The 27,682-nt window shown below is 48.2% G+C and overlaps 1 protein-coding gene across 5 annotated transcripts in view; it reads left to right on the forward strand.

Annotated features, from left to right (window-relative positions):
- The first annotated feature begins 3,292 nt into the window (after positions 1-3,292).
- The window catches only part of TNRC6A (trinucleotide repeat containing adaptor 6A), a 138,243-nt gene continuing 113,853 nt past the window's right edge, over positions 3,293-27,682 (forward strand). For 2 of the 5 annotated variants that reach the window (XM_033101900.1, XM_033101903.1), the window contains exons 1-2: positions 3,293-3,538; positions 23,380-23,505. In XM_033101900.1, coding sequence (XP_032957791.1) covers positions 23,426-23,505 — 80 coding nt within the window. In that variant the 5' untranslated portion in view covers positions 3,293-3,538; positions 23,380-23,425. Of the gene's footprint in view, positions 3,539-23,379; positions 23,506-27,682 lie in introns of those variants that run through there. The other 3 variants (XM_033101904.1, XM_033101901.1, XM_033101902.1) reach the window with 2 other exon arrangements.

Consider the following 27,682-nt stretch of genomic DNA (forward strand, 5'->3'; position numbering starts at 1 on the left):
TTTTTCTTCTCCTTTTACTTTTTCTTCTTCTCCTTCTTCCTTTTCTTTACGTAACATCTATTTGTGCTCTGCTGGTTTCATTTTAATTCAGTTCAAAGTTCTTTCTAATTTCCTTTTTGCTTCTTTCGTGGATTATTTAGGAATATGTTATTTCGTTTCCAAATATTTGGGGTTTTTCAGACTTATTTCTGTTTTTGATTTCCAATTTCATTTCACTTTGATCAGAGAATATACTTTGCATGATTTTAATCCATTTAAGTTTATTGAGATTTGCTTTATGACTAAGATTATCCTGGTAGACGTCTGTATGCATTGGAAGAGAATGTGGATCCTGCTGTTAGGTGCAACATCCTATAAAAGTCAATTAGGTGAAGTTGGTTAAAATGTTGTATTCAAGTCTTCCACACCCTCACTTGTTTTCAATCTCGTTGTTCTATTAAGTATTGAAAGAGGGATGTTGAAATATCTGCCTTTAATGGTGGATTTGTCTGTTTCTTCTTACTGTTCTGTGACTTCTGTTTCCTGTATTTTGAAGCTGTCTTATTTGGTGAATGAATGTTTAGGATTGCTATTGATCCTTTGTTATTATGAAATCCCCCCCTTTGTCCCTTGTAGTAATTAATAGTAGACATCTCTCCATGGCTGGTAGCAGCAGAGCCGTTCCAGCTTTATTGTGACCAATGTGAGCGTGGGATAGCTTTTTCCATCCACTTCTTTCTCAGCTATTTGTATTTTCTGTTTAAAATGGGTTTCTTTTAGCATGCAGTTGGTTCAATCTGACAATCTCTGTTTTTAAATGGAGTGTTTAGACCATTTACATTGAATGTGATTATTGATGTAGATAGATTAAAATCATGTTCTTTGTTCCCCCTTTTCCTTTTTTATCTGTTTTCTTTTAGATGAAATTAATATTTGTATGATTTTATTTCATCTTCTCTGTTGGCATATGAACTAGGGCTCAATTGTGTTATTTTAGTGGTGGCTTTGGGGTTAATAGTCACCATCCAACTGTTTTATTATATGAAATGTATAGGGTCTACTCCTGGTCCTTGTTCTGTCTCTTAGTGCTTTCTGTGTTATAACTGGTGTTTTATAATTTTGGATTATGAGCTCATCTGCAATAGGAACTTAATCTGTGGAAATTCTGTGAGGCCTGGGTCTAGGGAGTTTGCCTCTGGGTCAGTTTTATGTCTGCCTCGCCAAGGCTCCATTCTTTACGTGTTATTTCTTATTGTCGGTATTCCTGGGTCATAAAAGTAGTATATATTCAAATATCAAAGGCACATGAGGATGGGCCTTGGTTATTAATTGTCAGAGGAGTCCTTTTTTCCTTGACCCAGACTTTAGGTCGAATCACAGCGGCTTCTGTGTTTCCTTGGATGTAAAGGTAAACTTTTTTCTGTTCCACTTTTTCACTGAGGATACAGCACTTGAAGAGCTGTCGTTGCTGTAGAGATTTCAGCCACAGCTCCCCGGGCATGAGACTGTGTCTCCGACACCTGCTGAGGTCCCATCCTGTGGCTTCCAGGTTCCCAGCAAGCACCAGTCCCTCAGGTTGATAACAGTGTTAACACACGTGCTTAGCTCTCCGTTCTCTATTTCTTCTGCCCATTTAGAGAGCTCAGCTATGCACTTAAACGAATGTCTGATATATTTCACCCAGAGGCTCTCCACAGTTATCTGGTCCTCCAGATTGTCAGGAACAGGACTTTCCAGCTTGCTTCTCGGCCCACTATCTGCAGACGTCCACCTCCACAGCTCCAGTGACGCTGCCCCTCCAGCAGCTGTCAGGTTCCTGGGATGCTGCTTCCGCAAGGATGCGTCCAGCACAAGTGGTAACAGACCCGACTAGAGTGGCTTCAGCCACAAAGATGCTTAATTTTCCTGGGACAGGTGGACCCAGGGGCGGGCCGCTGGGTCTGCCAGGGACCCCTTGTCTGCTATGATTGCATAGGACGGTATAGAACAAAACTGGTTTGGAAAAGGCCCTTTTTCCTCTCAGAGGCCCTTTTCACTGCTGCCTGCACGTGAGCCTCCTTTGCTCAAACAGACCCCCAAATTGCAGAGTGACAATTATACGATCTCCTCCTCAGGAAAGTGGTCTGCACAGTTTGTTTACTAGTTTGAGAGAGTATCAGAGCTTAGACTCAACCCCAGGGTGGACAGTGACGGAAGAAAAATCTTTCATTTGACTTACTTTAAATCACCCAGATGCGTTTATTTGGAAGTGACTGGATTAAGTGTCTCATATTTGGCAGAATGGGGGCAGAGGGGCTGGATGTAGGAAGTTTGGCTCAAGACGAAGAAGGGTTTACATTTTTGCCTGCCTGAGTTAGTATCTGACTGTCAAATTTGCATCTGCTACGTCTGTTTACGTTTCTGTTGCTTCTAACAGACAGCGCAGTGCCTCAAGGTCAGACGTCTTGCTGTGTGCATTTCTTTAACATTTCTTTAACACCTCATTCCTCCCTCTCTCCTTCCTGGTGCCTGGGACCAGCCCTGCAACACAGCAGGCGGCTCTACAGGACATCTGGTTAGTAAGAGATGGAATGAATGAATGAACGGGAGGAAACAAGCCCAGTAGATTTTTAAACCACATCTATTTAACTGTATCCTGATTGAGCAGAGAAACTAGAAATGCAGAGAGAGAGAGAGAGAGAGAGAGGGAGAGGAAGAGAGAGAGAGAGGGAGAGCTGCAGACAGAGCAGAGCTACGATAGCTAGAAACAGCCTCATCAGAGCCAGCGGGGCCCCACCTGACTCCTACTGCAGATGCAAAAAAAAAGAAGAAGGGACTGGACGGTTCGGGGGAGCGGTGCCCCGTGTCCCGCAGCTGCTCAGCCCCCACAGCCGCCCACTCCCACTGCTCAGGCGGCTTGGAAGTGGTGGGGGTAAGGGGTGGGGGCGGGGTGGGGAGCAGCCAGAGTCAGGCTTTCCAGAACGAGGCGGAATGGTGTGAGCTCAAACGCCCTGCAGTTGCTGGGCCCGCGGTGGCGAGACTTGGGTTATTCACAAAGGCTGGGAATCGGATGGGGCTGGCACTGCTCCAAGTCGCAGAAGCTGGGGGGAGGGGGAGACGCAGCAGAGCGATTACCCAGATCTTAGCGTTGCAGGGGCTCCAGGGGTCTCCATCTGCATCCGTCCCTCTACCACTGCGTTTTGGGGGTAGGGGGCCCCCTCCAGAAACACTTTATCTGTCAGCTTGTGAGCTGGAGGTGGGGGCGGGGGCCGAAGTTAGGCAGACTCGTCTCGTCACGTGACGGGGGACCTGTATCACGTGATGAGTCCGGTGATGGTGGAGGCAGCATGTGACTCGGGGCTACGTGGGCTCGAAAACAATTTAAACACAAACACACCAGCAGGTCCCCCTCCTGTCCGCTGCCTCTCGGCCTGGCTCTCCCCACCTCGGGGCTGGAGCCCGGCTGGATGGAAGTCCCGTCGTCCCGCGCCCGCTAGCCTGTGAGCACCGCGTCCCTGGAGCTGCAGGGAGCGTCCCGGAGCCGTGCCCGTCATTCTGCAGCCCGCGGACTCCCAGGCTGGTAAGTGACCGCACGCTGAGCGGGGAGCGGTGACGCTGCGTACAGGGCACCCCGGCGGGGCCCTGCCCGGGGCCAGGGCGGCCCGGCCCCTCCGCGCTGCCGGGCTCCTGCGCCCGCGCGGCCGTGGCCCGCGCGGCCCCCCCACGCATCTCGCTGAGGTCTCCCCTGCCCTCACCGTCTCCCTCTCCACCCCACGTCTTGTTTCTCTCTTTTTCGTCGGCCCCACTTTCCCTCTCTCCTCTCTCACTGCTTTTCTGACGAGGTCCTCTCCCCTTCGTCTCTTACATTTATTTTCTTGGACACCTAGGTCTTCATGTTCTTTCCATCCAGAACCTGCAAGGACAGCTTCTGAGCACTTGGGGACTGAAGCTGTGCCAGCTGCCCCTCGTGAAACGTTTCTCGCGCGGAGACCGCGGAGATGGCCCAGTGCCCGTGGTGCTCGCGCACGCACGTGTTCAGGCTGATTGACACATTTTGTGGCGCCGTCAGATGTGTTTCTTGGGTGGATGTTCGTGGGCTCCAGATCCAGCTGAGCTAGGGGACCAGGAGGGGCAGTTACAGCTGTTGGGGGACGCTGCTCCCTGACCCCGGATGTGGACTCCCCACGGGAGAACGCAGGAGGCAGCAGCCGCGCTCAGTGCTTGCAGGCTCCTGGGCCGCGTGTCACAGAGCTGGCTCAGAGTTCGGGGCCACACGTTGGCAGGACGAGGCAGAGCGGTGGCCGAGGCGCATGCGATCACGGCAGTGTCCACAGCCACGCAGCAAGCACTTTGTTGGCTGCAGAAGCCTCTGATTCACTGTTGTCCAGATATGCTGCCTTCACTCGGCAAGAAATAATTAACAATTACTGAGCACAAGGCACCCAACAGCTCAAGGGGGGGGAGGTAGGTGCTATTTTTACCCCCTTGTTAGAGGTGGGGAGACTGAGGCATGAAGCAGGTCACTAGCTAGTAAGGGGTGGAGCTCAGGCAGCTCTTATCCAGAGCCTGCACAGCTGACCACGAAGAAGACCTGCCTCAAAAACTTTCGACTGCCCGGCTATGTGACAGTTAGCGTGCAAACGTTGGGCTGCCTCTATGAGCAAAGCAGACACGGTGTCCTTGCCAAGTTCATGGTGCCGTAGAGAAGGCAGCTCAGAAACACGCCATCACCCAGGCAGGGTGGTATTTCAAACGGGGGTATTGGCCACAGAGGAAATAGTAGGGTGCCACGAGGATATAGAACTGGACACATACTTCTGTGGGGGCCCAAGGTGGCCAGCTGGCCAAAGGAGCCCCCTCTGCTCATGTCATATTTAAGTTGTGACCTGAGAGTCCGCCAGGTGAAGAGCCGGGAAGAATAGTCCGGACAGAGGGAATGGCATGTGTGAGGGCCGTGAGGGCCGAACTGGGGCCAGCTGAGTCCCAGGGCTGAGCACATCAGATTCTGTGGGTCTCTGTAGGTCTTACTAAGTGACTTGCTTGGGTCTCACCGTAGGATCAGTGAGCAATGATGAAAGCATTTTAACTAGGGAAGTAGCACAACCACACCTGCAACATGAGACGACTTCTAGAGGTGTATACGTTCATTTTGGCGATATTGCAAACCACCCCAAACGTAGGGGCTGGACACCGCAGACACCGATAGCTCGTTATGCTGGCAGCTGGCAGTCAGGACGGTCCTTCTTCTTCTTTACCCCGACTGGGTTCCCTCCTGTGCCTCTGGCTGCAGGGGGGTGGTCTTAGGTGGTCTCACTCATGTGTCTCCTGATTAGCAGGTGCAATTGAAATTGCCCGGGCCACGTGTCTCCCTATGGAGCCAGCCAGCTCAGTCTTCTTCATATGGTGGCTGGGTTCCAAAAGTGGCAAGAGAGGGGGTGCCCCAATGCACAAGCACGTTTCAAGCAGCTGCTTCCATCGTTTGCTAGTGTCCCATTGGCCTAGACAAGTCACATGATCGAGGGATGGCGAGATACACCTCTCGACCAGGGAGCTACAAAATATTGTATCTATTTGTTCCCAGCCTACTGTGAATTCAAAATGGGGAGCTGGCTCCAGTCTTCCTCTCTTATGGGAGGAGCTGAAAGCCAGGAGAAAGCCTGGAGCCGATTTTGCTGTGATTGGAGATGAACTTAGACTTGGCCGTATGTCAGACTGTTTTCTGCTTAGAACACGTGGGAGCCTGAGCACCGGTTTTGGACAGGGATCAGGAGGGTGTCAGGAATGTGGTGTAGAAGTGTCCCTTCTCTTCTCTCAGGGTCACCTGGGCCTGACGTGGAGTCCAGGAAGACTTGTGCGATTGTTACCCTGGGATGAAATTTGGGCCACATGGACCTCGGAGTGTGTTGAAGGGTCCCAGACGAGGCGAGAGCACGTGCAAAGACTCCGAGGGAAGGAGGTAGATGGCTTGTTTGGGACCTAGGAGGCACTTTCGCTTATGTGCGTATAGTGGGGATGGAATGGGAGTGGACAGACTCGAAACCTGTTTTAAGAGGTAGAAGTAACAAGCCAAGCCGATGGAGCTGAAGAAAAGGGACAGAGGCAAGGTTAGTGATAGGATTTCCTAAGGAGTTGATTAGAACATTCTTTGGGTGATGGTGTCGGGACGAGAGCAGGAAAAACCTCAAGCATCCTATCCACTGGGTCACATGTTGCTGAGACACTGAGAACATTGAAGGCAGAAAAGTGTCTGTCTGACTTGGCAATGTGGAGGTAGCTGAAGGCTTTGATACGAGCGATTCTGGTGAGGTGGTGAGGATGGAAACCCGGTGGGAGTGGGTTCAGGAGTGAAGGAGGGTAAATAAACTGTGACCGGAATAACGGAAACCAGGCAGTGTTTGGGGACGGGTCGGGGCCAGGGCAACTGTCTGCTTGTACATTTGCCGTAAAACAAAACAATAACAGGAGCCTTTTGATTGTGTAAACTATTGGAGCAGTCGGTCGAAAGGGACAGAGCGAATGGCATCCAGCGTGTGTGAGTGGTCGGTGATGACAGACTTTTACTTTTTATAGGAGGGAATAATGAGAAAAAAGGTCGCGCTGATCCATGAAAGCTTGTAGATTCGGTGTTGAAAGGATGAAGCATTTCCTGTCAGCATTTGTTTTCACAATAATGCATGAGGCGAGGTCATTAGCAGAGAAAGATAGGAGGAGGGAAGAAGAGAGTATCTGGGAGAGGGAGAAACAAGCGCCGTCAAGAAAGGAGGAGGGCTGCTGGACAGAGAACAGAGAGCACGCGATGGGTGGTTTTCTCCCGTGTCGTCCAAGTGCTTGGGCTCGAGCCCCTGGAGTTGGTAGCATCTGTTGGGCGGGAGTTTTACTGCACAAATTCCACTGAAGACCAGAGGGCGAGGGTGCTGGTCTGGGCGACAAGGACGTGCTTGTCAAGCCACAGACTGGAAGCAGAAGGTTGCCAGGATGGGCCGCGGAGAACGAATGCATGGTCGGCTCGGTGGGCGGAGGTTATGATGAGGTGAACCTGTGATCTCAGCATCCCCTGGCGGCTGGCTAGACATGCAGACACTCAGGCTTGGCCCCAGGCCTGCCGGAGCCGAATCTGCACTTTAACCAGGTCCCCAGGTGCTGGGTAAGAAACGAAAGCCCCGGAAGCAGTGATCAAGGTGGTCTGGTGGGAAACAAGAGGTGCTATTTGAGTGGGGTGAGAAGGGAATGAAACCCAAGTGTTCCTTTCCAAACAGATCTTCATTTAGCAAAACTTCCTTTATTGTTTGCCCTGGTTTTTATTTTGTTTTAATGTTTCACGTGCAAAATTTCAAACATATTGAAATGTCGTGAAGGCCAGCATGCCATCGTTTGTTCCGGTAATTTTCAACTCCTGACCAATCTCTGTTTCTTGACACCGTCCCTCCCACTAGGGATTCCTTCGAATTAAATCTTAGACTGATTTCGTTTCATCTGTAGACACTGAAAGGCAAGGGTCCCCCTTTTAAACATAACCACTGCACCATTGCTGCTTCCCAATAAAATGAAGAACAAATCCTTATGACCACCTGGTACCCAGCTAATGTTCACATATTTGCAGTTGTCATGCTGTTTCATTTGTCATTTGTTTGTTTGAATGGGATCCGAACAAGCTCCCAGCCTGGCAGTTGGTTAACGTGTCTCTTCCGTCTTTTGTGATTTCCAGGCTCCTCCTTTGTCTCCTTTTTGCCCCTTTGACATTTTGTATTGAAGAAAGAAGGTGCTCTGTCCTCTGCATTGTCCCAAAGTAGGCTTTGGTGACGGCTTGCTCAGGGTGGCATTTAATATGTTCCTCTCCCCCTGATATGCTCTGTAAACTGGCGACTACACCTCAAAAGAATTGCTTTGGAGAGAAAACTTGTCTGGTGAGTTATATCTCATATAGCACATGTAAAATACACGTACAGCCTAAAGAATAAAAATACCCTTGCAGCAGCCCTTGTGCCGTAGCGGCCCTGTCCGTCTTCCCGAGAGGTAAGCTCTGGATTGACCTTTGGAAAATTTCTCTGCTGGCTTTGTCACATGTGTGTGCATCCCCAAAGTATGATATTATTTAGGTGTTTTTTCAGCACTTTGGGTTGTATGTAAATGTGACCACACCGCTGATATTTTTCTGTGACATTTATTTCGCTCACTATTTGATTTTTGAGATTTGCCCCCCGTTGATGTTTGTAGCTATTGTTCCCTTCTTTTCACTGATATATTGAAATCTACCAAATGAATGTGCCACAGTTTATCCATCCTGCTCTCCAGGGGCGTTTGGTTTCTCCCCAGTCTGGGGGTCTGATGAATAAGGCTGCCATGAACATCTGTGTGCGTTGTGTACTTGAACAAGTGTCTCTCCAGGTGAATACCTGCGGTGAAAGTACACGGTCACAGAGCGTGCGGGACGTTGGCTTTACAAGAAAATGCCCACCTGTGTTCTTTAAGTCGGTTTGGTTCCTTTCCAGCCCTTGCAGTTTGGATTACTATAGCTTTCTCGTGAAGTGTGTGGATGAGACGGTACAAGGTGTTGGCCTGCTGCCGGGCCCAAACCTGTTAGCCTGTGGATCTCATTTTGAATTAACAAAGAGACAGCATGAAATGAGCTGGCATTAGGAGAAATGCAGACAGGTGATTGAAAGGAGTCCTGTAGGTACACCTCTCCCCAGGCTTCTAGCTCGTGTTTGTCCACCTCCCCCATATACGGCTGATTTGTTGTACGGGATAATGACGTCAGGGAAGGAGAGCATGCACACAACACTTTGCTTCTTCCTGTCCCACAAAGGGACAGCTCACGCACCATTAGTCACCAGAGAAGGCGAGTGTCATGAGCATCAGCTCACAGCAGTGAGGAGACTTCATGAAGTACACGTGCTATTGTTAGATTCTGGAGCCTCCTGAGAACGTTCGTTTTTCAGAAGCTGGCTCCAGAAGTGACCATCTCCGCTGCAAGAAGCACTGGCTGCACTAGTTCATTTTAGGAAGTTCGCTGTCTTTTTTTTCCTCAATGAAGGCGTCTGTGGCTTTAAACTTCCCTGTTAGAACTGCTTTGGCAGGTTGTGTTTCCTTTTTTGTTTGTGTCAAGATTATTATTATTTTTTTTTTTTCACTTCCCCTGTGATTTCTTCTTTGACCCACTGGTTGTTCAAGCGTGTGTAGTTTAATTTGCCCACATTCGTGAATTTTCCAGTTTTCCTCTTGTAAGTGATGTCTGGTTTCCTGCCATTGTGGTCAGAAAAAGATACTTGTTATGATTTCATCTTACAGTTGCCAAAGCTTGTTTTGTGACCCACTGTGATCTATCCTGCAGAATGTTTCATATGCTCGTGACAAGGCCTTGTGTTCTGCTGCTGTGGGTGAGTTGTTCTGTATACGTCTGTGAGATCCATTTAGTCTCAGTTCCTGTTCAAGTCCAATGTTTCCTCATTGGTTTTCTGTCTGGGTAATCTGTTATTGAAAGTGGGGTATTAGAGTCCCTGCTATTAATGTATTGTTGTCTATTTTTCCCTTCAGATCTGTTAGCATTTGCTTAATACATTTAGGTGCTCTGATATTGGGTGCATATGTATTTAAAATTGTTATATCTTCTTGACAAATAGCCCCACTGTTGCAGAGAGAATGGATTTAGAAACTTTACGTATTATCATGGGTCTCAGTCTCAGAGAGTAAATTGGAGAGGGTAAAATAGAGAATATACTCTCTGTGCCTCATGAAGTTAACTAGTTGCTATGATAGATGCAATAAGAATGAATTCTATTCTCAAACCACCTGAGAATAACATTTTAAGGTAAGGAATTGCCTCTTCATTGAGGTATAAGTCAATAAGTAGAGCCGGTTAATGATAGACCAGAGAACAATCAGATACAACATCGTAAATTATGTTCTGTCATACTGTAATTCTTAATAACTCAGCTGTCACTCAACACATTTTTGCATCTTTGTCTGCAGCGAGCAGAAAGAAATAAAATTTAGGCTGGTATTACAGATAAGATAAAAATCCTGGGTGTGTGGGTGGAAGGAAAGATTCAAAGAGAAGACCCTTAAGATGAGTGCTGAAAATCACCAAGGTGACAAGGGGAGAAACAGAGGAGAACATTCCAGACAGAGGGAACAAGATGGGTACAGATACTGATAGAAGATCTCAGTGGGGAGCTGAAGGTCGTGTGGCATGGCTAGGGGCTCAGAGGCAGGAAGGGGAGATGGGAAGAGAGGGTAGGGAACCAATAACATCGTCATGAAGAGCCACAACTGCCTGGAAGCAGATTCCTGCTCAGCCTCCTACTGGCTCTGTGACCTTGAGCAAGTAAGTGTGTCATCATTCCTAATCCCTTATCTGTAAACTCACAGTGATGACACTAGACCCTCCTAGGGTCGTCATGAGTTTGAAATGAGAGAACCCATCTGAGATGCTTAGAATAGCACCTGACCACATGGTGTCACGTAAGGTCTCAGTGAACACAAAGTGTTGTTATTGTCATTGTTGTTTAATTACGCAAGAGACTCAACTGGCCTCTATACCATGTCAAAGAGCTCAGTGTTTCTAAAATTGACCAATTTGTCTACAAAACAAATGGTCCTCAAATAGATTGGCAGTTGCTGTGGTCCAGGCAATGGAAAAATGACGTGCTTAAGAATTTTATGAATTTGAAATGGAAGAAAAATGGTCAAATACCATTAAATTCTTAATAATGGTTCAAGTGTGCAGATGGCTCAAATGGGTCAGACTCTTAACAAGGTGAAGTTAAAATTCGGTTGCTAGGCTGTAGTTTGTTTTAGCGACATCATTTGCATATCCTGTGTGTAACTCTGCGTTTTTTATTGTTACTATTATGTTGTGTTTTGGCTCTGATTCACAAAAGTGGATTCTTGACGACAAAGTGGTTCATTGAAGTGTAAAAGCAATGATAAAAATAGTAGGAGAAACAGTGCCGCTCAGAAGCATAATTAGTGAACAGGACTTCGGGATCTGTTGGGCCAAGAGCATCTGTGATGTGACGATTTCACCCAGGCAGCTGAGAGGAGAAGTGTGACTGTGAAGTGAGGCTATGAATATCTGAAAGCTGAGTTTTTCTGAGCGAGACGTTTATTCCCGTCTGTGGCTAATGTACACTCTCGTAGAAAATTCTGTCAGAGAGTGCCATGATGCTCTCTCAGAGATGTCACATCATTTCCAAAATAGAATAACCTTTCTGGTCAACCAGTACTCTTTCCTGGGCCGAGTACAAAGCAATATTTTCTGGTACGAAATTGATTAGTTGTTTCTAAATGCGGAGAGGAGAAAACAGCAGGAAGAACAGATGCAAGTCCAGTTTATAAAACCAGCCTCAAATTCCGGACAGATAAAATGTTACGAGCGAAAGCAAAGGCAGCCATCAGCAAACCTTACAAACGATGGGGTTGGAAATATGGTGGAACCGTTATTGTTGTAACGAGGACAGCCAGTGGCTGTTTAACAGTTGAGCGAAACCATTAGTGGGAAAAGTATAAACCAGCTCTTTGCATCTCGGTGGTACATACACGAGTGAGAACGATATACTTGGTAATTTCGAGTTCTATTTATCCATTCATTGAATACTGTCTTGGGAGACATCATACCGATTAGAGGTGTGCTGGAGATCGTGTGGATGGAGAACCAGTCATGTGTCCGACAAAGAAAGGTTTGGTGTATCAGTATCTGCCGCTATCATAATGCAAAACAAAAGCAAACCCCATCACTGAATAAGAATGATTTATCTCACGAGTCTGTAGGCCATCTGGGTGCTTCTTCCCCTGTCAGCTCAGCTCACTCAGGGCTCAGTGATAAGATGTGGGCAGGACTCGCTACATAATTTGTGGAGCTCCATGCGAGATAAAAATGCAGGGCCCCTTATTGAAAGAGTATCAAGGATTTCCAGATGACCACAGAGCTGAGCGTGGAGCCTTTCTTAGCACAGGGCCCGGTGTCACTACAACTGTCATGGGGCCACGAAGCCAGCCCTGCTGTGGGTCGTGCAGACAGTTCTGCTGCTCTCGGCTGGGTTCTTTCATGTGTCTGGGTATGAACAAGCTCTTGGCTAGTCTGGGATAGACATAGCAGGGGCAAGTGGGGTAACTCAACGCGACCCCATGGGTGTTATTCTTCAGCAGGCTGGTCCATGTATGTTCAATGGCAAAGGTACATGAGCAAGAGCCAGCAAGCCCGAATGTGCTAGCATTTTTCAAGACTCTGCTCGTGTGACATCATTCCCATCCCATTGGGTCACAGCCGGTCCCGTGGCCAACTCAGAGAGGGCGTGGGAGGGTGCTACAACATTATATAGCAGAGGGCATGGATAGAAGGCGGCATGAAGCGTTGGGCCATTTTTGTCACCCACTTCACTTGACTACTCGAAAATCGTTGTACCCGAGCGCTAAATTGCCCACCGCTTTGCTGACTAGGAACGACGATGCATCTGACCTTAATGAGGTGTGGAAAAAGGAATGACCCAGCCTCAGTGCCCGAGCGTCTGTCTGCCCTGTGTGTTTTGTGGAGAGATGGATGACGTGTACTCAGACTGAAGCATGCTGGCTGTCCGAGCGGAAGGTACTCGGGTCGATCATTGAAATGAGGGAGGAGATACATTCCTTTACGACACTACCCATGCCCCGAACGACCAGAAACCACAAAGCCGGTCCTTGTTGTCATTATCCGTGTAAGTGGGGTGTCGACAGGCTGCGTGCAGTCGGTTGAAAATCTCCATGCTCCCATTGCAGACCCAGCACAAGAGGACATTCAGTGCTGAGGATAAGAATCGGCAAATTGAACTGTGAGGCAGGCGGCTTCGTAGGCCGTCCTTGACTCTCTCCTAGCACTGGAGCTTCTTCTCTCTCTCTCTCGAGAGAGAAATCAGTGGCACGTTATTGGACATATTTAAGAACCATACACCATGCCAGAAAACATGAAGACATTTTTTCCAGAGCTGAACGGAAACCAAAACCCTTAGAAATTCATTTGCAACTACCACCCACGTTACAACGTCCAACCTTCACGCCATTGAATGAGGTATATTCTTTGACTTAGCTGCCCATGGACATGGTCTCACACGAGAAACTTCTCCCCTGTTTTCAGGTGTATTCAGCTGTACAAAACCGTTGGGCAGGGACGGCAAACATGTGCTGCTTTACATAATAGCCTATAGCTCGTCATGCTTTCTAATTTAATAGCAAAAATAAATTGACTCCATCATTAATCGTATGCACACATAGACATATACGTACAGAGCCACGTATATTATATACTTCAATGATCGATGACAAACAACAGTTTTCCTGTTGCTGATTTGATATTTCTCACCATCTGACTTTGGCTATTTCTCTACCCAACTCGCTCCACCCAAATGCAGGACCAGAGTATATTCAAACGCTTCTTTTTAATAGGGTTGGCATACTGTGCTATGCAAACTCTTGCTGCTTGTCCCCAAAATTCAATGACCAAGTATATGCAAATGACACTGCATCTCGTGCTATATGAACTTGACTTCCAAACTCAGTCTCAGGAGATAAATAGAATTGGAGCACAAGAGGTACTTGAATATTATTAAATTTTAAATTATTGTATCTTAATTTCATTATTTAAAAAATTGATGAGTTGTTACCTAAAGTTGGAGGTTTCACTGTGTTCCAGACAGCCAATAGTGGTTATTAGGTACTGAGAATTTAAGAAATGCTTCTTTGCTTTAGGTCGTGGGGGTGGGGGATGTTGAAAAATGCAAAGGTTTTACTACACCTAGGGGAAAATATAGTCAGGAACGCGGTGCTCAGTTTGGAAGGCAGTGCATAAAACTCCTTCTGGCAGACTTGAATTCATTTTAATTTTTCCACAAATATGTGAATGCCAGTAACTGAGCTCAGATTTGAGGGTACAAAGATAAAAAGACTGCCAGGGGCCCTCTTGTCGTGGACCCAGCCCCGTGGAAGTAGTCACTGTTCAAGTGCATTCCCCAAATGGTTAAATGACAGCTGTGTTAGGTGCTGATGAAAAATCAGGGGTGGACCTGAGACGTGTGGAGGGAGCAGTGAGCATTCTTAGAGAAAGGTTAAACAGAGGCGAGGGAGGCAGGCGTTCAAAGATGGGTCTAGGTCCTGGGGTAGAGGATGGGTGATTAACAGAGAGAAGGAATTGGAGAGGAGGAGTGGATTTGCAGCCTTTGATGACCGATGAAGGTTTGGACGGACGTGAAGCACTTGACCTGCCTCTCAGATATGTGGGATAGTTGTGCAGAAGGCAGTGGTGTATGTAAACATGGAGACGGAAATCTATATTGGGGACATAGGATGGACGCATAGCTGTAGAGACTGACTCAGCCTGTCCACTGCCCTTTACAGCTCCTTCTCCAGCCACAGTCAAGGCCATAGGCAGCAGGTTCTCTTAGGCAGGATGTTTTTTCCAACCAGTTTCCATGTCTCAACCTCCCCTTGGAATGTACCCACTTGGGTTTAGTTTTTGTTTTTCCTGCACCTTAAATCTATATTTCCAGTATGGAAAAAAGAAAAAACTTCTTTTGGGCTGTCCAGCCGCCATTCACCCTGCTAACAGCTACTGGGTTTTCCTTGAGGTTCCCCTTCTCCCCCCAACTCTCATCCCATGTCCTTCTGGTAGTATTAACTGTAGCCCAAGTTGGGGGCGGGGGCGTGTATGCATGTGATGCCAGCCTGGCCAATCAGAGTCTCCCAGGCACAGTGACTGACTGAAGGATGAACCCCGCGCAATCACAGCAGGGAAAACGGATGCCATGAAACTTCCGCTGAGACTCGTGGAAACAACCCCAGAGTTTTCCGTCGTTGTGCTAAGAGGATAGAGGGACAGCATTTCTCCACAATCTTGTAGTCATGAGGGATTCGAGAACAGAGCCAATGCCCAGATAGGAAACCTGAGAAAGGAAACTTGGATCTTGGTAGTCTCGTTTGGGTTCTGTCTTTTAACTGGCGAATTTAACCCATTAGCAATGATTGTGATGAATGACTCTTCCTGTTGAATGTGTTTGTTTTTATTTTTCTAGCTCAGTGGTTCTCAGATACAAATGTGCCAGAGATTCTAATTTATTTGGTCTGGGTGCACGCTAGGCATCAATGTTTTTTTTTAAACCCTCCCCAGGTGGTTCTAACGTGCAGCCAGGTGTGAGAATGACAAATCTGGTAGTCACTCTTGATTTTTGTTTGTTTTTAAAATGTATTATTATAAAATAGCACCTATACAGAAATATAACACACACAGGAAAAAAGGACATAAAGCAAACAAAGCTTAAATTTTTTTCATGGAGAAATGAAATGTGATCAGGACCCCAGAAGCCTCCTGCGGGATCCACCCCAGTTTATCTGAAGTCTCCTAACACATCTTCCCATCGGTATCTAGGCTTTCTCTGTATCCATTGCCTCTCTAGAGCAATCCAAGCTGTAACATAATTTCAAGCCCTTTCCTGCCCCAACTCCTATGTTGAAATCTTAGGAAATTCTAGTTCCGGGTTTTCATTTTTCCACAGTGTGCATCTCCACATTTATTGAGAGATAGCCATCAGTTTTACTAGGTTTTCTAAGAACACTATGTTTCTGGTATCCACCCTTTGTCTGGAATTTGCAGTGGTGGAAGCTGGAGCATCCGTCCAAATGAGAATCGTTCTTAACCTCGGGGGCCACTTCCTGGGATAATAAGAGAGGGAGAGACAGGTACCTCCAGACCAGGCAGCTTAGAGTCTACAGGTAGATGTGTTCTGTCCTTCCTGGTCACTGAGCGTTAGGTAGGGAACTGCTGGCCTCCTCCTGCAGCGCCCGCTTTACTCTGAAGTGTCCCACCTTGGAGAGCTACCCATGTAGCTGTAACACGGTCAGAGGGAGACAACCTTTCCTCTTTCTACCCAACCTCTTCCCCTCCTGCCGCAGAGACCTTGCTGAGAAGGCCAAGCTTTCAGTTCAGAGCCTCCCCGGGAAGGTGATGGACGCCCTCAGTCTTTACCCCCAGTCTTTATCCTCCCGGGTTGGCAGCCAGAAGGGGCTGTCTGATGGCCAGGTCAGATGCAGCCTGTCATTTCATTACCTTAAGGACCGCCCTGGGGGCCTCCCTCTCTTCTCATATTTGTTTACATCTGTCTTGGAGTCCCCTCCCACCCCCGCCTTCCTGGGGAAGAGGTATCTTCCTGTAGGAGTGTTTCATGTTACGTTTCTCTACCCTGGTTTTGCCATGGATTTGAACCCTTCTGTACTCTGTCTTACAGGAATTCTTCCTCGTGTCTGATTTGGTGACAGGACTCTGTCTTGTTTTTTGGGTAGTTATGGATCCTTATGCAAAAGTTGCATGTGCTTATAAATGTGTGTATAGTTCCATCATTTTAGTGGAATTTTGGCATGTGAATGCTGAGGAAATAAAATGGGGAGACTGGCATAAGATGACATCTCCCAGAGAACAGACATATTTTTAGCAACTAAATTTGGCCTTGGTGCGTACATGAATACACTTACTGTTACTTGTTTTTGAACTAATGCTGAGTTTCTTGAAGTTGTAACTCTAAAAACCTTTGTTTTTCCCAACCCTTTAATACACACCTCACAGATCATATTACCGTATTTATAAGTCTAGCTGTATCCTATCTGCAGTTACTGGCTAATTTTTGTTTGTTCTTACATCCACGCTAAATTAGCGTGTCAGTTTGACATCGTAAATTCCTCTAAACATTTAACATCATGTACCAACTCAACTAATTCCATTCCCTTAGCTTTGACATTTTTACCCACAGTTACAAATTTGATTCTCTCCAGTGCTCCAAACCTCTGGCAAGACAGGCTTATAAAGGCAAGAAACAGAATTGCTAAGCCCTGAGTCAGTATTTACAAACCTAATAAGTCTGAAATTATTGACTAACCCAGAAGCTTTTAAGCATCCACTTTCAGTCTCAATTCATCAAGTTCTCTTAAATGTTTTTAATCACAAATCTTCTTACATCAATCAATCTCTCTTAACCCAACTTCCTGCCCGTGTCACCTGTTGCTGGTCCCCTAGCAACTAAAAGCAGCACGATTATGCTTCTTGGCTTTACTTTAGATTTGTGCCCACAAATGTCCAGGACGCCCGAGCACTACCCTCCAATACGCCGTTTCCCTAATACATGCACTCCTCTGTTTCCCAGCTTTTCCTTTATTTCTGCTTTGAAAGGGGAGGACGATGGTCATTCGTGTATTAGCCTGTTTGCTTCTAAGTTATTTTTCCTTTAACATTAATATTAGTCTTCGTCGTGGTAAAGTACCCGTAACGTAGAATCGACCGTCTTAATTAACCCTTTCTAAGTGTCCCCACTGACTTTTCACAGCGTGTCTCCGTACTGTCCGTGGACGGTCTTGCTACATGATTGTAACTATTAGAGGAAGTAGAGAAGAATGGTTTTCGTCCTTTCCGTTGCCAGGCTCACCAGCCTAGCTGCATCTGTGCCCGTGCCGTTGCTTCTCGCGTCTTCCAGTGAAAGGGTCGCCCGCGGCCCTCTAGGTCAGGCCCTCCACCTCCCCTCGGACCCCAGCTCCCTCCCAGGCGCCAGTAGGCCATCCCCCGCTCGTCCGTTTTCCCTCTGCTCCCACCGCACACGAAACAGCTGTCTTTGAAATTGCAAGTAAGATGTTTTCTTTGGTTTTCCCTTTCTTTCCAGCTACTACTCGGTTATAGGAAAAGTTCTTTCCAAGAGCTGCCTACAGCTGCTTTCTCACCATCTTGCCTCATTCTCTCTTTTACCCACTCCAGTACTGCCCCACGCCCCCTGCTTCGTGGGTCTCCACTCCACCCCCTCCCCCCAAGCTGTGCCGGCCTCATGAGGGGGACATGGCCATGCGGAGTTGTCCCCTCCCCAGGCCTCGCTCAGTGAGCCTAGGACCCTGGAATTCGTTCTCTCACTGGCCCCAAACCAGCTCCCACGGCCTGGGAGGGGCTGTCCTCAGAACCAAGGGCTATGGTGTATGACTCTGCCTGGGAGAGGCTGTTTGCCAGGGTAGAGGGCTGGGGGCTGGAGTAGTGGGGCTTGGGTGTTCCATCTGCAGGGGGGGACGCAGAGGGGGTGCAGCCAGGGGACCCGTTCTCTCTAAGCCAAGTCACGCTGGCGAGGGGCTTGCGGAATCGGAGAGTTCTGTCGTGGACCTCGCCTTGTGGTAGATGGGGGCTGTGCATTTGCCGAGGGAGGAGGGTGGTCGTCTGCTCAGCAGCTTGTCGATGGCTGACATGCGGACGTTCAGCCGCACGGTGTGCAGACTTCCGCTCCGACTGCGGCCCCACGATGGCCCCCTCCAGCCAGGGGTCCATGCGTCCCATAAACCCCCCGCGGTGAAGGTCGCTGGTGCTCCTCAGTGTGGTCACGTCTCCGCCGGCGTCATTCACAACCTGTGAGCAGCAGGTGACACGACCACTTTCTTCTCTCGAGATCCGGGACGTCCCACTGTCACCTGCGTCCTGCTCCCTCCTGTCCTTTCCACGCTTCCTTCTGCCTGTCACACTGCACCCCGGGATCTCAGTGTCCGGGGCTCAGGCCGAGGCCCGAACTTCACGCCCTTCTTAGGTCTCGTGTCTGTAAACACTATCGAGCACACTTCCAGTTACCCATTTCCAGCCGTCTACTTATCACCTCCTTGGGTGTCTGACGGACACCCCCCAAGCGTACAGGCCCAACTACAACTCTTGATTTCCCGCAACAAGCCTGCCCCTCCCCCCCCACGCCCACCTGTCCAGGTGTTCGGCCAAACCTAGACGTCCTCTTGCTGCCCCCCAGCCCACACGCGGTCGTCCACGCTTGTGGGTTCTCTGGCCTCCCCTTTGAAACGTGTCTCGCGCTGCTCGCTTCTCTTCATTTACGGTTTCCATCCTCTTCTAAGTGTCAGCTACCCCCTGGAACATCATCCATTCGTACCTCTCCTCTCTACGGACTAAACTGTACAGCAGCCCGTGGGCTTTAAAAGTCATAAATCAGATCGCAGAACAAAAGCTTCCGGTGACGTCCCTTCACGCTGAAGTGAAACCCAGACTCTCCCACGTGCTGTACCCACAGAGCCCTCTGTGACCCGCGGCTCTCTCTCTTCCCCTCTCCTGTCTGTCCTTTCACAGGTTCATCATCTTTGTAGCATCAATAACTTTGACACGTCGTGTTAGGTCTGGGTTTGTTTGCCGATTTGTTTTCTGGGGCAGTCTCTGCGTAAACCTTCTGGTCCATTAAGGCAGGATTTCATCTGCCTTTTTCATTCCTCTATGAATAGTGTGATAATTTGATCAATAACTTTCAAAATAATTGCGTGTTACGTATATAAAATCCTTTGAAGGGTTTCACGTACCTCAAACAATACGTAAAACCTACAGATTGTCCCAAGGATTATAAAGCCACTGCTGAACTTCACACGGCGGCGTGAACGCTGCAGGCTTCTCGTGTTTGTCCATAGTCCCTACTCGTTTTCACACTTTCCCACATTTGTCCAGTCACTTCCCCTTGAAGAGAGCAGAACGGTTGTCTCAAGTCTGCCGAGGTTCCCCCGATTCAGGAACTTCAGTCTGAGGTTACAGACAGCACCCCAGGAACCGGGCTGTGCTTTCCGGGGCGAGGAAACAGCGCCCGTTTCTACAATCCCAACCCTGCCTCGCGGTCAAGCCTCGCTGACCTATCCGTGGTAAATATCCAGCCCCTGCCTTTTCACCTGGAATTTAACACAAAATCCACAACCTCAGCAGCATTCCTTTTTCACGTTTAGCCGATTTAAACAATCTGCTTCTTCACGGTAACTTTCTTGTTGCATATTTGTAATCCTGGTATCGTACCTCTACCTAGATCATGTTATCCGTGGGAGTCTGTGCCTTCTTCACCTGTCCCTCGTCATTCCATAAACCTCCCATTTTGCTGGGGTTTGGGGGAAAGTATTGCTGTTTGTGTATTGATTCTGTAAACTTCCGGAACCCTCCTCGTTGCTTGTCCTGATCGTTTTGGCGTGACGCTCCTAGGTTTCATGCATGGAAAAGATCATTTGAGTGTCCTTATTTCCCACAGCTCTGCCTTATTTTGTCTCCATGGTTTTTGTTTGTTTTCACGTGAGCTTCCAGAAAAGTGTCACATGACAACATCTGCCCACATCCTGGTTTAGTGTCTATCTTTAAAGAGACAACTCTGGTGTTTTGTTGCTAAGCGCGGCGTTGACTGTTGATCTGAGATTCTGTAGCGTCCATTCCTTAATTAAATGCCTGCTTATTGGCCCCCATCTGAGTGCACTGGGTCTGGCAAACGGAGGGCACCAAGGGACCCCGGAAGAGCAGTTTGCATGGCGTGGTGCCACCAAAAGCCACCCTGCAGTGCTCTGCCGAGAGGCGTACATGCAGCGGGAAACTTCTCTGGCACTGATGAAAATGTGCCAAGGGTTTTCATCGGGAATGGAGGGATGTTGCATTCCTTTCTTAATGCTTCTCCAGCATTTATTAATTACATGATGTAGTTTTTTTCTTATGTGACCTGCTGGGATGAGTTAACATGTTAATATATTTTCATTTATTTATTTATACATTCATTCATTCAAAAAACACTGAGTGCGTACTACAAGCAAGGTATTCTCCTATTGTCATATTAAATGTGTGATTTCAGTAAGGTGTTGTAGGGCTTTGTCATGTTTTTAGTGTCGATTTGTAAGTTGGAAATGGTTTTTACAGTACTAGGATAAATTCTACTTAATCGTGGCCTGTTCTTCTTTAATTTTTAATTTCTAAATCAATGGCTCTTATTAGTGAGAAATCAAAAGATGCAAAAGCAAGTAAAATGAGAAAGTTCACATCCCATTTTCCAGAATCCTCAGGGATATTCCCTAGTGATAGATATTTCTGGACCCTTTTCTTTTTCAGTTGTAGGAAGCTTTTACAATTCATTCACAAGCATTTTATGTAGGATTTTCATATCCGTTTTCATGGTTGGGGTACAGATGTCACAGTGGGAAAGCCACACCAGCCTGGCCTTTCCTGCTAAATGACACTTGTTGGCCGTTTTTGGCCCACGTGTTCTGTCTGGGCAACGTGGTGTTTCCTCCAGCTGGGGGAGTGCCAGGCACCATGCAGACGTAGCTGGGGTTCATTTCTTCCAACAGTATTCAGCGAGCACTCGCCTGGCTCCAGGGGACTTATACTCTAGGCAAGGGGCAACTGGTCAACCCCATGAGTGAGCTGTATAGTATGTTCGGGGGTGACAAGAGCTGCGGAGGAAACGCAGGGAACGGCGTGGGGAATGGTCCCCGGAGAGGACACCACAACTTTTGTGGGAAGAAGAGTCCCAGCTGTGGAAGAAGGGGACGTGGCTGACAGAGAGTAAGACGGGAAGGCGAATGAATGGTCTGGAGCTACTTACAGTGTCATGACTGGCAGACAGCACGTCGAACAAAAGAAGTGAGGCACGTGAGCGTGTGTGTGTGTGTGTGTGTGTACAGAGGACACAGACAGGCAACGCGGGTCCATCTCCGACAGTCGGGAGGCAGGTACCATGGAGGCAGACGCAGTACGCGTGCGGGTACGTCCCGTGTCTTCATTCAGGGTTCTCATCCCCCAGAGGCTCTGTTGGTGACAATGCATCACCCTGAACTTTCGTGATGTGTGCATGTTCTATATGGACGTTACATGTCAACCGTTTATCATTTTTTTAATTCAAAAAGTAGCTGTCTTATTGGCAGATGGGAAAACCACCGGAGGGACCTGCCTGAAACCTGCCCCCTCGTCTTGTTTCCCCAAAGCCTGGCACAGTGAAGGGCTTCCTTGCGTGTGTTTGAACGAATAAGTGAATGAGTGAACAAATACATCTCTGCGTGCTCTAAATGATTTTCTACTTCGTCTCCTCTAAACTCATCAGCTGGGGAAAATTGAAGGAATAGCTATTGTTACTGTCATTCCATGTTTTTTTGGTTTTTTTTTTTTAATAAAAAACCCATGCCTGTCCCCCTCTGCTGACATGAGAAGAACACGCATTCAGCAGACTCGCAACACTTGGGATTTAGAGTCAGGAGATCACGTGAAGACAACACTCTGGTTCATGGTGTTTGGTACCATGTAGGCTGTGCGTGGTGTTGGGAGACCCGCGTCCCTGCCGTGGGGGCAGCTGTGGCGGGATCTCTGGGGGCAGCGAACGCTGGCTTGTTGTATCTCGAGTACTGAGAGAGAGGACCACGTGGGGTTTGGCATTTGTGTGAGCGTTTATGATGAAAGAAGAGAAAAACCAGAGCGTATTTACCTACTTAAAGGGAGAAAGTCAACAGACAGGGATGGTTTCATTCATTTAGTTCTGCATTCAACCTTGGGGTCTGCATTCGCGTTTTCAGCGATTGCATTGAAAGTACCTTTCGTAGCAGGCCCTGCTCGTGACAGTGGTGACAGAGCAGTGAATAAACCAGACATAGTCTCTGCCTCACACAGCGGACAGTCTACCAGGAAGGAGACACTGGAGACAGGCGACAGGAAGAAGGATGTTGTGCCAGAGGACGAGGGAAGGACTTAGCGAGGACGAGGGGTCTCTTCTCACAGGAGAGGACAGTGACGCCCCTTTCCTATAGCGGGAAAGCCACTAAAGGTAGCTACACCTGTTGACACGAAGGCACTAATCTAGCAGAACGGGCCCCTGTGGCAGGTGTGTGGACGTGTAGCTCTGAGTAGGACGAGGCCAGGGAGAGGGTGGGAGGCCGTGCTGGGGAGACCTTGAGGTCCCTCCTTTGGGTCACAGAACAAGCAGTTGTGAAAGGTGACTCATGACACCTGTCACCAAGACTCAACTTCCGCAGTCAGGTCTGGCCCGAGGGTCAGTAAGCCGGTGTAGATGGCGGAACCGGCCGAGGCCGAGCTCCCTAAGGGGGAGGCCCCCCGGACGAGACGTGCTTCTCCCAGCACCAGTACACATCTTTGTTTCTTCAGCTGACCCTGAGCTGAAGTTGTTGGTTGGCATTTCGGGGCTTTGTATGGAAATTATCTGTAGAAGTCTGAGCCGAATGCCGACCTCGTGGGATGGGAGGTTTGCAGGGACTGAGATGGATGGAGATATGAGCAGGTCCCGCCTCAGGCTCATTCCTCACCATTTAAGTGATGGGTTTTTCTCCCTTAGACTCTCTCTCTCCCTCTCTCTCTTTGTTCCGAAAGCGGGTGATTCAGTCCTCAGTGAGTATAACCAGTGGGGTCAGAATACCAAGGTTGCAGATTATAAGTTCTCTCCAGTATGAAGGAAAGCATGCTTGAATGTTCTCTGTCATTCCCTTGCGTTCTGATTCGCTTTCAGGAATGGGACAGAAAGGGGTGAAATGAGTGAGCAGCAGCAGTTACGTGTGGGTGTGTGTCCCGTAGGCAAACACGCCGCTGGCTGGCTTCGGGAGGGAAAGAAATTACACGTGGAGAATGACCAACGTAACGCACCCCTTCATTCTCAGGTGTGAAAGCCGAGGCCCAGAGACGTCATGTGATTTGCCTGCAGTCATGCAGCTTGTGGCAGAACCGGACCTGGAAGCCAGGTGTCCCAGCGCGCAAGACATTCCGCGGCCCTCGGAATGGAACAGGTACCGTTACTCACCTGGGTGCCACGGGTCAGTCTGATCACCCCGGAGCTGCCAGGAAGCGTCAGCTCACAGCTCTGACAATTACGTGACTTAGGGACAAAATCCAAGCTGGGTCTGAGGAAGAAGGTGAGGTGTGAAACTTAACCCTCATGATCCCAAGACAGAGACCAAGTGCCCTGCCCACGGCAGCTGTCACTTCCTCAAGGTGGAGCCGTCTCTGGCTGGGTCATGTCCATCTTTGGACAGCGTGGTGGTGAGTCACTGTTTGGCTTTTCTGAGCCCTGAGCCTTGTGCAGTGCAATTCACAGTGTTAGGAAAATCAGTGGCCTCTTGCAGAGGACGAGTGGGGGTCGGGGAGAGGGGCCAGGGAGATCAGCTGGGGGGCTTTTGTAGAGATGGGTGAGGGCACTACTGAGAAAGCCTGGCCGGTGGGGTCTGCGGGCCAGTGTGACATCACCCGGGTCACTGGCTGGTGACGTTGGTCAGCAGTGATAGTGGAAGAAGAGGCAAACGAAAAATGAAATCCACCTCGAGATGGGGAGGAAAAGAGGGCTCCTGCTTTCATATGTACCCACGTGCTGTTTCTACTGAGGGATGGCTCTAAGGCCGGTGTTGGTAAAGCAAAGACTCTGCTGCTGTGCGTTATCCTGTGCGTTTTACGTAAACGTGGGCCTGGTCACTGCTGATGTGCTCTGTCCTTTGAGGAGTCTGAGCCGTTTCTTTTTCAGTATTCAGTGATTATTTATGGAGCACCTACTATGTGTCAGGCACTTTGGTGGGCTCTTGGAAGACATCACGTGAACCAAACAAACAAGTACCCTTGGCACTCATGGAACTCCTTCAGGAGAAGGTGTCCAGAGAAACTAGTCTCTTGGGAAAAAGCACAGAAGAAAAAGCAGGGCTGGGGGGATTGCTAAATTGAAATGGTATTAGTCAGAATAAAAGCCAGAAAGAAGTGTATTGATAGGCTGCGTTTCACGGTCCCTTGGAGGGAAATTTCTCTATGCAGAGGAAGCGGAGGTCATGGGAGGGTCGGTCATCGCAGAGGTTCTCTCGCTGAGTCGGTGGCTGTGGTCTGATGGCTCCTGGAAGGACCAGACCCTGGGGAGGGGAGAACCTGCAGCGCGGGAAGCAGCCTGGGGAAAGGCTCGAGGCAAAGTCCAGGTGACGACGTTCAGGTCTGTAGAGGGGACAGTGTCTAAGGAATTGTCAGGCTAAGCGCGTCGTCGGACTCCGACAGACCAAGCAGCTCTGTGTATTCCAGCACAGAGGCGTGGGGGCAAGCCATAGACAATCTCGCAGCCTCTGAGATCCAGGGGCGTCGGGCAGGGGTGAGCATCGGCCGGGGTCGGAGAGCAGGGTCGTGGTCACTGAGCCGAGAGTCCAGGAGCTTTCCCAGCGGTGGGGAGGGACACGTGACACCCCCAGCAATGCGTGAACCAGGGACTCGGGCCCAGGACCGGAGAAGGAGATGCCCTCAGAGCAGGCCGTGAAGTGAGGCTTGGTTACAGAAGCCCCGTGATGAGCGGAGCCCTTAATCAAGGGATGCCAGCGGAGGGACTGCCCTCCCGAACCTTTAAATCTCTCTGGATTAAGAACACTGTGGGCGGGAACCACGTGCCCTGGTCCCTAGGGAAAGTAGAATGCGGGGACAGGAAGCGGGCCCTCCTTCTCGCTCTACCTCCCTCCCCCGTGCAGAGGAGGGAAGGAAGGAGGAGGCTGTGCCTGTGGTTCCTTTGGTCAGCAGGAATCCCCACCAGAGTCTTCACGGTTGCCATGACATTGATGGTGCCAGAGAGTCCTTCTCAAATTAACCCAGGTATTCGGTCCACAACTCAGAAGATGGTTTTCCCAGCAGAGTTGCTAATTAGGACAGGTGTGGATTCCTTACCTGCGTCCTTCCTAAATCTTCACGTGGTCCTTCTCAGCTACCACGCCTGTCCACTTTCCTCCTTGGTTCCAGCTCGCGCCGTTGCCACACCCCACCTCCTTTCCATCTTCCTGGCTCCCACCCTTTCTGTTTATGCCCCGTTTGGAGGCTCACCTACCCTTTCACAGTAGGTGCTAACCCCTCTTGGCCTGATTCAGCAGCTTCCTCTGGCTGCACTTCCGTAGTGGACATTCTGTTCGATTCTGCAACATCCATCCTCCCCACCCCCCTTCGTAGCAGCAGCCCTGCTCGGGGGATGAAAAAGTCCGGTCCACACACTGCCACTGACACCGTGTTGTTTGACTTGCAAACAATCCTCGTGTCTCTGCACCACTTACTCCAAATCAAAGTGCCAGGAGTCAGCCACTGACTGCCCAGGTTCATGGCCACCTCCTGGGACCTGGCTCCTTCAGCGCCCGTGGGGGATGGTGACAAGGAGGCAAGGGCTTCAATTGCCTTCTTGTCAAACCTAATCCACGTGGGTAGTTCTCCCGGCAGGTAGTTCTCTGTGGCGCTAACGAGAAGGGAGGGCTTCCAGATCAGAGCTGTCCTATAGAATAATAACACAAGGCACACATGTGATTTAAAACCTAGTAACCACATTTGAAAAGGCAGAAGCAAGTGAAATTAACGTTAAGATTGCATTTTAGTTAACCCGGTACTTGTAAAATTTGCTCATGTCAACATGTAATCGATGCAAAAAAAGTTATTAATAAGGTATGTTCCTGTTTGTTGTTGAAAGCCTTTGAAATCAGAGTGCATTTTATGCTCACAGCACTTCTCAATCCGGACGCTAAATTTTCATTGGAAATACTTGGTGTGTATTTATACGTACAGTAGAAAAAGTAGAATCACACACCCATGTTGTTCTAGGCAGACTTAAAAGTTTTCTAATTACTGACCCAAGAATCATTTGTTTCATCTTGGGTACCCAAGTACCCAAGAGTCATTTTCCTTTCATCACTTCCATATTGACACAACAAATTCACCTTTCTTAGGAGAATTGTTGGAAGCAAAAGCATATCTGTTTCAAAACTGTCCAAGTTTTGTCAATTCCCTGACTCTTCAGTCAACTCAGTATTATTCACATGGAACGTCCAGGGACATTGGATACACTCAAAAGTCACTTTCAGTTTATCAGTGCCAACAAAACAGCCTTCCCATTTTTCCTGTAGGTTTTGCAGATAATTTACATAACACTGGTATTACAGTATTTTGCACATTGATTCACCTTAGACAATGTATAAAATCATTCCTACTCAATTACATTTTTGAAACGTTTCCATTTCCATGTAAATTCTTGCACCCTTCCAGCGAGGTGACCCAAGAAAGCTCTTTCTTTCTTTCGCGCTTCAGATGGATCTCATTCATAGACACTGTGGTATCGGTGAGAACGCAGAACTCACGCTGCCATATTTTGTCTTGGATTCTTAAACAGTTGGTAGGAATTCCTTTTGTTTCCAGAAACCTTGTGTTGGAATCGACAGTAGAGTAAATCTTGGAAAGCCCTTCCGTGACTCAACCGCTGCACGTGGGCGGACACACAGAGCACCACCTTCCCTCTCCCCATTCCTTTCCCTAAACCGGTGACTCACGCAGAGCAATTTTAACGGCCGTATCCACGACACTTTCCATAGAGTCTGCTTCTGAAAATGAGCACAAATATTTTCAGTATGTCTCATACGGTGGAATGAGGCAATAAGGGAAACACCAGGCTCTTGTTTTGAAATTTCAGTAAATCCAGATTTTTGACTGAACAGACCTGGAGCACCATCTGGCATAAAAGCGACTTATTTTTTTTTCAATCTAACTGAAATTCTTGTCAGATGTAAAAGATGCAAAAAATCTGTGCCCCAGTTTGTTTCTCTAAAGCCATGAATTGGCCCTGTTTCTTCATAATTTTGGAAGACCTATAAGACTAACTATGCCCAAAGTATTATTTGGGCAGTGTCTCATGGCTGTGAGGCATAAAACATTTGCTGTTTTTTTAAAATTTGAATTAATTATCTTTGCTAAGTTCTTTTTTTTACGGGTAATTGGGGGCTTAATTGAAGATTGTGGACTTTTTATAAAATACTGTTTAAGTCTTTTTCTCCTAATTTGCTCAAAATGTTTCACAACTGAAATACTAATTTCTTTTACCATCTTTCCGTTAAAATTTGTGTGTGTGCCTGTGTGCCCAAGAATCCAAGTCCTTTTAGAGCTGGCCAAAACTACAGTCTCCAATCCTACTAAAACCAATTTCAA

The sequence above is a fragment of the Rhinolophus ferrumequinum genome (assembly GCF_004115265.2).
Source record: "Rhinolophus ferrumequinum isolate MPI-CBG mRhiFer1 chromosome 15 unlocalized genomic scaffold, mRhiFer1_v1.p scaffold_54_arrow_ctg1_1, whole genome shotgun sequence".
NCBI classification, from domain to species: Eukaryota; Metazoa; Chordata; class Mammalia; order Chiroptera; family Rhinolophidae; genus Rhinolophus; species Rhinolophus ferrumequinum.